An 11,898-nucleotide genomic window follows, 5' to 3' on the forward strand; every position below is an offset into this window, starting at 1 on the left:
TTTAATTATACTGAAACATCGGAACAATACTAAATGTACTTGAAATTAAAAAAAGAACTTCAGTAGCTTCATAATTGAATTGGAATGGAAGATAAATTAATACGTTTCGAGCATTCGAATAAGACCCTTCTTGTCAAAACATCTCCCCGTGAATGATAAAACAGGTTAAGAACGAAACAAAAAAACGTAAATATCTACGGGAAAAAAAACACGAATGTGGGAAAAGAAACGGTGTATATTTTGAAAAAACGTAGAGGGAAGAACGGGGCCAAGCAGGGCCAAAAAACATTTCTTTACGGTATGCAGGGTCTGTCATTTTGGTCTTATGGAACTTAAATTTATGTCCAACGTTGCAACAATGTACGGTATATAAATTTGCGATATTTATCCTATGCCACTCGTCAATACAAACAGGCCTATTTAATTAAGGTGGATACGCTTTTTCTGTTTTCCAGTAGTGCCATCTATAGCCAGTGATTCGACTTCTGTCACACACATACGTCACAGCCCATTTTACAGGGAAAACACATTCACACACCATCCATCCGCTGATTGTAATTTTGATCTGAACCAGAGCACGATCATTCCCCGATCCAGTACCCCCAGGGGTATTGATTTGTTATGGGAACTTGGTAGGACTTTGTGACCCTAGCAGATTTAACGTGCACCAGTCACCATTTCATGCAGCTTCGGATCTAATTCATGATCTCTTGGACATGGGCCCAACGCCCTACCAACCAATCCGGCCCGATATTTAAATACAGCCACGTATGACTTCTTTCATTCTTATCGTCTAGTCATCAAATTTGTCAATGTTCATCAGTTGCCGCATATTCATTATACATTTAATTTCGATAACACAAAAACCATTTCTTCTTTAGTTAAAGATTTACCAAACTATTTTTTTTACATTATCAGAACATTTGATTCAATTTGTGTAAAAAAAAATTATGAATGAGTTATGCTAGTTCTTCACAATCTTACTCGTTGTTAATTAAAGGTTTATCCTTCACAACTTAAAAAGTTAGAGATACTGCGGCAGCTGACGTTTAGAAATCAGTATTCGACAACGTCATCTACATCATGTAGTGAGGACCCTTAAATTAATTATCAGTTCAGTCTTCATACTCAATGGCTATAGAAAATGTTTTTTTTTTTGACGCACAAGAAGATGTCTTAAGCTTTTATTAAAATCTAACTAAAATTTCCCACTAAAGACATCAAATCAATTATAGCGAATTTATAGTTTGTTTCAAAGTTAAAAAAGGAAATTAAAGTACTTACTGATAAAAATTGTACATTTTATTCGCAAGAATTATTACAAAATAAGCCATTAAAATGTCAAAATCATTTTTCAGTCTTTCTTATCGTTTGTGGAAAATCTGCATTGGAACATTTCGTTCTTATCACTCAAACAGAATTAAAATCATCTTGAAATGGCATTAGGATAGCATTAAAAATTGTCATTTTTTAAAGAGAAAAAGCGTAGCTGTATTGTTCATATTAAATATCTCCAACTGTATATTTATAAAAATAGCTGGATATGAAATTAATAATTGCAAGGAACTGAAACTGTAAGATAAAGATTATCTGCTCAATTATAAATCCACAAAAGTTTCTCAAACTAGGGTTAACTTTTGAATGAAATTATTTTTTCACCACACCTCTATTACGAATGGAAATGTACCTTACTCCAAATTTCCTTCATCGTCCTCAATCGCTCCTCTCAACTACTGCGGTTTTTTCTTTGTTGTTTCGCTTATTTTTATTTTTTTAACAATTTTTGTGTTGGCATTGTTATGTTTCTTACCTCAAATCTATTTTGTTTTTATAATTCACCTGTTGATTCGCCTTGATAATCAGTGTCTGTTTTGAACGTGCCGATTATATTCACTTCATTTACCCTAATTTTTGACGCGATGGAGCTTATTTTTATTTAAAGAAATATTGTTGGATATTTTGGATATATATGAAATATATTGAAACATATGTTGGAGAGATAACAATCAGAACTCTTGAAATCATTACTTAAGATTAAGTATGTGTAACCAAGAATGCTTTTTGTGAATATATATTTATTTTCTAATATCGAATTTAGCAAGAAAAAATATGTTGAAAAGAAATTAGCCTTATCATATTAATGACTTAATAACAACCGTAGTAATTCTCTTAAATTGATCCATCTGAGAAATTAGATCACCATTTAAATTTGATAACTTATCTTGAATAACTAGAAAATGTTCGAACCCCGCCGGCCGAAGACCCCCGCGTAGTAAAGTGACTGATGCACGTTAAATCTGTCGAGTCGCAAAAGTCCTCCATGTTCCCATAACAAATCAAAACCTCTGGGAGTACTGGATTGGAGATCGATCGTTCTCTGATTCAGGTCAAAATTACGATCTGCGGATAAATTAATGTATGTATGAATGGGTCCACCCTATGAACGGGTGTGACGTATGGTGTGGCAGAAGTCGAATTCTTGGCCATAGATGGCGCCACTGGAAAGCAAGAACAATCGCACCCCCTCTGCCTGAACAGGCATACATCAGCAACAATAACTAGAAATATGATTTCAGTATTGAAATAATGTGTCATTATAAGGAATAAGAAGAAAAATACATATTATTTCTCATCTATGAAAAAATAATTTATAAAAATTTCGTTTCGGTCAGTTATAAGATATGATTTTTGATGCCCTGACAATTTTTTGAGCGAGACATCAAAATACACACTTTATTTCTCTTCTATTCTAAAACTGTTTCGAATAATTTAGATACATAATTTCTATGAACTAAATATTCTGTTTTCGCTCAGTATTTGACAATTTTAAGAAAAAAAAAATTTTCGTCCGTCATTAATATATCTCTCTTTATAAACGGTGAAGACCATTGTCAACATTAGCACATTCTACAACGAACCGTACGAGCGGGATGAGCGAAAAAAACGAAATAGAATTTTCTGAGTGGTAAAGCGCTAGCCATTGTTTTAAATGTACTATAGATCAGGGTCTTCCAACTCGCGGCCCGGGGGCCGCATCCGGCCCGCGAACTAAAATATATTAGTTGTCATTTTTTTACGGACCATTTTCATAAAAAATCTGTATGGGTTTAAAATACTTTTCTCGTTAATAAAAACCTAATTTCTTCGTTTCTGTGAAATTTAACATACCAACGGTGCAAAGAAATTCATTTTTCAGGTTTTGCATCCAAGAAAATATTTATTCAATTACAAAAATAATCGTGTATGTTGCTCTTTCTTATTTCACCTTTTTTTTTATTTTTATTTTTTATTTTGTTAATATAACTTAGCATGTGCGTATCATAAATTTTTTCGAAGAAATTCTCATATTTAACTTTTTGAAACCACTCATTTTGGACGAAAATATTTTCACACACATTTGTAAATTTTAAATTTAAATATCTATTCTCCAGTGGTTTCAGCAGACAAACCTCAATTTTCTCATTAAATATTTTGTGTGCTACTATGTAAGTTTTAATACCTTAACAATTAGATGTTTGTTGCACATTAATTGTTTAATACGTAATTGCACATTAAGCTATTGTAGCCCGAATTTTTATTATTTATTTAATATTTTTAAAAATATTATTAATAACAAATAAATATTTTCAAAAATCCACTTCTTATTTTAATTTGTAATTCAATACTTTTGTTTCGTACAACTTGGTAAAAGTCTGACCGTAATATTTAATGTTCCTTCAAGCATAAAAGAGTCCTACAAAAAATTTTGATAAAGTTGCGGCCCGCCATTTGATTTATGTTTTTAATTGTGACCCCCGGCCTCATGCAAGTTGGAAACCCCTGCTATAGATGATTCTAGCTTATAACTCGATATAATAAAAAAAGAGTTTATAAGCACGTACTTAAATCTTTAATTTCCGTTCGCTAAGTCAGATAAATTCAGTGATCAAAGTTAACGTGGTATCAGGGTTGGACTTGAGACACGTTATATTTTATTACATTATTGCGCATAAGATTTATGTAATATTTATTCATTAAATTCAAGGTTTAATTCTTTATCATAAAAAGTTTTAACTGTGAAGGAGTAAGGAGTTGTGTGGCTATAGAGACTGTTTGCTTATTTCTTTGCGGCATGTAATTAGATATAATACGGAAATGTTTTTACTTTTCCCTAAATTACAATTAATCTACTATTAAAAGTAGAATGCTAAACAGAATAAAGCTGAATTGGTGTTCTCCCACTGTTCTGAAATGATTAAATAAATAAAAAAAATTCCAAAATTAATCAATACAATTTTATATAAATACAATAATATTTAAGAAAAATGTTTCATTTTATTTAATTATTGCAATTAATGCTTATACTAATATAAATAATTTTATTTTTTAGTTTGAAAAGGCTAAGTTGAAAATCACTGAAGTTTCCCGGAATGGAGAAATACTTCTGAAACATATTGAACCATGTCTGCTAAGTTTAGGAACAAACGTTGTTTGGATTAAAATGGATTGCCAAAACTTTCTTCAGTAGATCATTCCGATAATCAGTATAAACGCACCATCATGCTGAATATCTCTAAATCTTTTAATGAAACAGATTTCTTTGGAGGAAATTTCACTTTTCTCAATTCTTCAGGTGCCGTCTTAGATCTGAATGAGCCGGCACCATATTATGGAGAGTATCTGACAGTCTACAGGAATGGATATGGAGCCGTACATGGTTACCTCAGTTTCACAGTCTGCTTATTTGGAATTACAGCAAATGTCTTGAATATAATTGTGTTGACAAGAAAAAACATGGTGTCCCCAACGAACGCAATCCTGACTGGTCTTGCTGTCGCTGACATGCTCGTCATGTTCTCTTATTTACCATTCACCTTCCACAACTACATACGCCAGGATCTGACCGAGGCGGAGAAGTTCTCGTATGGTTGGGCCGTATTTACTCTCTTCCATGCTCATTTCACTGTTGTCAACCACACAATCTCAATTTGGCTCACGGTGACTGTCGCCATTTGGCGATTCATGGCAGTCAGTTTTCCGGCGAGCAACACAAACCTTTGCTCAATGCCGAAAGCTAAGTGTGCCATTATTGCCACCTACATAAGTTGCGCTTTGTTCTGCATCCCTGTGTACATCACGTTTACAGTGAGTGAGTTCAGAGGCGATGAGGGCGATATCATGTATCGAGTGGACTTCAGCAAAATTGCCCAACAGCACAACAAACTTCTGGAGAGAATTAACTTCTGGCTGTTCAGTGTCATCACGAAGCTGGTGCCGTGCGTCGCGCTCACTGCTTTGAGCCTGGGTTTAATCCGGGTTCTGTACGAAGCTAACAAGAGAAAACAGCGGCTGAAGAACAGAGTTGAGAGCGACAAAACGCACGACAGAACAACGCGGATGTTGCTTGCGGTGCTTCTTCTTTTCTTGCTCACTGAGTTCCCTGCCGGCTTACTCGCTCTTTTAAGTGGAATATTGGGAACTGATTTCTTCAATCACGTTTACCTCAATTTTGGCGAGACTATGGATGGATTGGCGCTCATTAACAGTGCTATTAACTTCATAATTTATTGTTCCATGAGCAAACAGTTCAGAGATACATTTGCGTTGCTGTTTATACCTAACTGCAACAAGCAACGAGGTAAAAGTTTACTTTTAGAGCCATCTAGGTCTGTTGCGACTACTTGCGTGTAAGTTACAGCTATTCGCACTGCAGGTTTATTCAAATCTTGATTCATTGTGTTGCACCAAGAAAACAATTTTATGAACGGAGAGAAATTAAATAAAGAATAAAACTTCAATTCTTTCATGTAATAATTTCTCATGTAGTTGATCAGTGACGAAAATATTACTGTCATTGAACCACAACTACAGGACTTAAATGAAACCAACAATTTCCAATTTCCTCCATAATCAATTTTAAACAGTTTTTAAGGTAATCCAAAATTTGCGAATTAAATTTGATTTTTTTTTAAATTCATTGAAAAAGTTCAGACTTTGACAATTTTATCAATCTGCATTCTACGAAAAATGTGAATTCCGATGAGTATCTATCATAGAGTACATATTTACATTTTAGTGTAAATTAGGATAATGTAGATGAATTTTTATCAGTATAATAAAATAAAAAAATTTAAAAAAAAAAACAGCTTTTAAGTTGAAGCTAATTTATTCGCCAGTATTACCAAAGGTGCTCAATAGTTTTAAGGTAAAGTTGGTAACTCGTATATAGTACATTTAGAAATTCATTTTATATGAATTTTCTCAAAAACTGATTACAAAAACAATCATAGAGAAATAAATATTGCAATAAAACTGAAACCAGAGCTATTTTCTTTGTGGATGTTTGCTTATGCTGTTTCAGCTGCTAAAATTTCGTCATTTTTGTTATGCATATTACCTGTTTGCATTGTAGAGAGACTGTATATCCCTCTAATGAGTATTCCGTACTGAAGTTACTCAAACCTTCAACTGGGGTTAGACTGCTCAGTTTTATAAATCAAAAACGCCTGCGTCCTTCTCAATCAATTAGAGAAAGGAAAAGATTTTTTAGACTGGGAATAAAGTTCAAAGAGTTTGTTTATGATGTTTTGAAATATATTTTATTTGCCTTTTTAATTGGTAAGAATTCAGAACACCGAAGTAACCCGGACAACTGGGGGTAATTTTGCCCAGTGGAGGTTTTTCCATTGCAGTTTCTTGAAACTGTTAACATGTTGTTTTCATTGTTCATTACTACCTTTAAACTCAAATTCCTGTAAATGCTATCATCTTTTCCAAGGTAAAATGAGGATTAGTATACTGAATTATTGAAAATGAAAGTTTACTTATTGATTTTTAAATTTCTAAACACTTGTCAATTGTTAAATTCTCTTTAAAAAAAGTTTAATAAATAATTGTTCGCAGAAATGGCGAAAAGAAAAGAACGTGTTTGCGGGCACGTGCTATGACTCACGCTGTTTGAAAAAAAATTGAGGTGTCTGCCACAAAGAAAGAATTTGCTGCGTTCTTTTCTTTCATTTCTTTCCATGCAGATGGAGATGCTGGCTTCATTCAGAATAATGAATGCTGTTCTAATTCTGTTTGTCGCTAGCTCTTGGATTGGAAAGTTTCAAGCCATTATTGTCACTTATATTAAAAAATAAATTAGCACAAAATACTATTGGACAAGAAATTTTACAACCATTAAGTCACTTTATCTCAATTTCTGAGTTATCTTATCAATTTCATCATCTCCGTGATTCTTCTTTCATCGGTATTGATTCATTATCATGAGTACTGATGATGATTCATCATCATTGAGGCATCATACCTTCTTACTGAACGATTCTGTCACTCTTTGAGAGTAAATGAGTGGTGAACGAAGTAGTCCAATTTTTTCTGTTAATTTCGTGGTCCAACAAAACAATGACAAATATGTAAAGGTATAAAAAGTTTCCCAATCATATACCTGCACTGGCTGTACTCTGTGACACAAATAGAAACAATGTGAATAACTTACAAGCTATTCTTTGACTGGACCGGATACATATTGCAAGTCAAGAAACTAATAATATACAAAACAAGGCATCGTCATCGTAGTAAAAATTTGGAAAGACATAAAAGTAGGTTTTATTGACTATACATCGTTCCAGATATTATTATTATTAATTTTAGTTCCTTCGATGGTTTTATGTTTCCTCTTATTTTTCAATTTAGTACAAACGAAATCAAAGAATTATTTTTTATTTGAAATAAATAAAAATAGTTCATTTCCAACCGCAAACATTATAATGATTGATCACATTGATTTTATTGATAGATAATAGATGAACATATACTAGTAAACCCTAAAAGAACACCGAGTTTTACTGGATTGTCCTACATTGATGATTTTCAAAAATTTATGACAGGAAAACAATTAAGGTTTTAAAAAAAAATCTTGCTTCAAATTAGTGTCATAACGCATAAATGCTTTATCCAGAGTTCTTGGCTTTAGTTTAAAATTTTCAGACAGATGGCGCTATTATGCCTTTCTATTGAATTTTCCTCTGTTTCATGTCGCATAAAGACATACATGTTCGATTACAAACAAGTGATTGCGGCTAATGGAGGGAATACTTAATGTGATTTCCATTCATGGAACGGGATAAAAAATTGCTATGGAATTTTGAGTAGTTTTTCTTTGATTCACAAGTTTATTGCTTGCAGCTCCACCTGTTGAGAAGTTTTTAAATTTAAAAAAGGAATCTTTTGGAGTAATCATTTATACCCTATAACAGGGGTGACTTGATAATCGAGCCCAATAATATTTTCTTAACTTTAATCGTTTTTCTGTTATAAATTTTTAAACACTATCTGCTTCCAAAAATCCTGTATGTGTATTTTAATACCCTGAATGTATAGTGTAACACTTCATTTACTAAATAATGAGCTGATTTTAGAAATCTACATAACTGAAATCGTTTTAATTAATAAAGCATTGTTGAATGGAATTTTTCACAAAAGATTATTACGTAATTTTTGTTATGAAACTTCTTCAATTGTGTTGCTTTTTATTTTACGTCTAATGTTAGATAATATTTCAATATTGTAATTCCTGGTGAAATAAAATTAAATGAAATTTAAACAGCTGCTCTCTTTTAATGATTATGTACCTAATTACTCTACTGTGGGTTACAAAATAATTAATAATTTTCGAATTTGTGGTGTCCCAAAAATAAATTCTTTAATTTCTAATAGTTATAATTTAATTAGATAAAAAAATTGTGATATCTTCAAAATTAGCTTAATAAACATTTGAATATTTTCTGATGTTCATAAAATTATAAAAGTTTTTTTTATCAATTGTCATAAAATAAACATTGTGTTTGTTTTTTTTTAAATTATAAAACATGTATTGACCTGAAAATGAATTATGTGTTTTTAATATAGATCAAATTCTTCGCAAAATCTCAATTTCCTGTAAAATGGAGGAAAATAATTTAAAATAAACTAAACGTATTGTATTTTTTTTTTAAATTCTTCTTCTCTGATTTTACTAAAATTAAATTATTTTTCAATCTCTCTATACTTTTCATAGTTCAATTTCTAACAATAATTCTATCAAATCTGGTGGACAACATGACAATTCCTCGAAATTAATTAAATTATTTTTTATCCAGTTCTGATATATTTTAAATTTTAAAAAAAAGACTAGTGTTTCATACAAAAAAAAATGTTTTATAAGATTGCAGCTTTTAAGACGTTTGTCTTAAATATTTTTTTTAAAAAAAAGATTATTTGCTTGTGTGAATTGCTTTAAGATAAATTAAATTAAATCTTTAATTTCCTTTTTAAAATGCAAAAATAACGCCTCACTCTTTATCAGGAAAGTATGCCTTGTTTGATTCAAGGCCAAATTTTATTTGATAAAGAGCCGAAAGACAAATAAGAATGAAATAAGAAAAATGAGAAGTTACTGAAAAGAAAAAGTCTGCAATTAGAATATTAATTTATTAAAAATGTTTCTTTAGATAGCAATTACCGGACGAGCTATTTCAATTCAATTAAATCTTTCTTTTAAATACCTTTTTAATTTTATGTAGAGTCAACACGTAATCAGACTTTATTACCACCGTCTGAAAATAGAGTACCTATATCTAACAATGTTAGAGAGTTACGACGTACGGGTAACATTCTCTGATTCGTTAAGAGTCAAAGTTTTCCAAAAAGAACCGAAACAAGTATTTCCTCGTAGACTAAACATCGAATCATTGACGATCCTCAAGACATTTTTATCCATCTAAATTTCAAATATTATGGTTAAATATTATGGCATTCCCGCAACAGTCCGTAGGGGGTCCCAAGTTAAATTTTCCGATGGTTTACCATTGATGGACCAACATATTCTGGATGGTAACCATCAATAATTTCATCATGAGCCTATATATTTTTTGATGGTAACCATGACCTGAATGTAGGAATTCGGACTGATTCATGATGGTCCAACATAAGAATAGCAACTTGTTTTGATGGTTTGTTCATGTTGAACCATTACAAATTTCCATCATAGTGTCTTAGAAATCAAATGTTGGAACCATCATGAACAACCATCATCCCAATGTAGGAATTTGGACTGATTAATGGTGGCACAACATAAGAAAATCCAAATTGTTTGGATGGTATATTCCTGAGAACCAACAAGAATTCCCATTGAACCATTAGGGAAATGTATAATTGGAACCATCATGAACCATCAAATATTCTTGGTTCATGAAAATCAAACTTCTCTTAATGGTTAACCATCATAGTATTAAAGTAGCATTTCCCATCATGTAATGATGGAAGTTTGTTGGCATATCAAAAACCATGAACACGTAATGGAGAATGTGGGATGAAGGTGACCATCAAATGATGTTGGACCATCATGAATCGCGCTGAAACCAATATAAACCATCAAAATCCTTTGATGGGACCATCATGAATCGCGCTGAAACCAATATAAACCATCAAAATCTTTTGATGGGACTATCATGAATCGCGCTGAAACCAATATAAACCATCAAAATCTTTTGATGGGACTATCATGAATCGCGCTGAAACCAATATAAACCATCAAAATCTTGTGATGGGACCATCATGAATCGCGCTGAAACCAATATAAACCATCAAAATCTTTTGATAGGACCATCATAAATCGCGCTGAAACCAATATAAACCATCAAAATCTTTTGATGGGACTATCATGAATCGCGCTGAAACCAATATAAACCATCAAAATCTTGTGATGGGACCATCTTGAATCGCGCTGAAGCCAATATAAACCATCAAAATCTTTTGATGGGACCATCAAGAATTTTGACTTTTGACCGGACCATAGAAGTTAAGACTCCACAATTTCTTTCATACCAACTTCATGATTATGGTGATGTGGTCAGCACAGCGCATAGGCAGCCTTTACTTCTCATACCCGTACATCTAAGGCTGTGTGGACTTCAAGCCACCACTGGGGATTGAACCCTAGTTCTTCACTAAAACCGTTTAGTGCTTTTATCAATGAGCCATCATGGCAATATTATGCATATGCATTCTTTTTTACTATTTTTAAAATTTTTATTAGCAATTCAAAGTATCTTTAATAAGCAAAACTTTTATTAAATAACCATATTTTTAATGAAATATTTAGGTTTTAAAAATTATGTTCGCTCTTTTTGGCATTTTTATCAAATTAACTATGTTGTAATGTGTCAGACATATAATTTTTGATAAAACATTAGTGTTCTTGCTCATACGTAATATTTAGGCATTTTTACAAACGGGCTAAAAAAAACTATACTTTATTACAGGGCTCGAAAAACCGCCTGTCCTCGGCGGTCAAAAATTCCCCGCGGACAACAAATTTCTCGAATCCAGCGTCCGCGCGGACGGCTATTTTCCCGTTAATGTTCGTGATACATTTTAAATTTTTGTTATCTTGCAAGAGTCTAGCGCCTCACTTCAAAAATGACCCTCTAATCTCGAAATACAGCAACATACTGCGCTCTTTGGAATTGATGTTTTCTCTGTCTTCTGTCTGGGAGTACTGGAGCGGTTGAAAGGGGGTTTTCAGCAATGAACTTACAAAAAAACACATTACTTACTGGTCTTAAACAAGAAGTGTTAAACGCATTTATGAACATCTACCTAAATGGAAAACCTCTTTCAGATTTCTGTGCAGAAACCTCTGTAAATAATTGGCTTGATTGTGGAACTGGCAAACGTCATATTTGATTCATTTAAAAAACGCAGTACCATCGGATAAATTGACATGATAATTGACTGATAACTTAACCTTTGTCATTTAAATTATTTCATCAAAGAAATAAATTATTTCATAATAGAAATACTAGGTCAGTAACCTAGTATTTCTTTTATACAGTTTTTATTACTGTATAATGTAATCCTAGTATTTGTAATCCTAGT

The 11,898-nt window shown here is 32.2% G+C and overlaps 1 protein-coding gene across 10 annotated transcripts in view; it reads left to right on the top strand.

The window, feature by feature from the left end:
- LOC107448148 (G protein-coupled receptor dmsr-1) overlaps window positions 1-8,584 on the top strand; it is a 430,440-nt gene extending 421,856 nt beyond the window's left edge. For all 10 annotated transcript variants that reach the window (XM_087168852.1, XM_087168851.1, XM_087168847.1 and 7 more), the window contains one exon: window positions 4,370-8,584. In XM_087168852.1, coding sequence (XP_087024978.1) covers window positions 4,540-5,670 — 1,131 coding nt within the window. In that variant the 5' untranslated portion in view covers window positions 4,370-4,539 and the 3' untranslated portion in view covers window positions 5,671-8,584. The remainder of the gene's footprint in view (window positions 1-4,369) is intronic.
- The last annotated feature ends 3,314 nt before the right edge of the window (window positions 8,585-11,898 follow it).

Source organism: Parasteatoda tepidariorum, chromosome 1 (assembly GCF_982258835.1).
Source record: "Parasteatoda tepidariorum strain Cologne lab strain chromosome 1, Ptep-v5.0, whole genome shotgun sequence".
Taxonomy (NCBI): domain Eukaryota; kingdom Metazoa; phylum Arthropoda; class Arachnida; order Araneae; family Theridiidae; genus Parasteatoda; species Parasteatoda tepidariorum.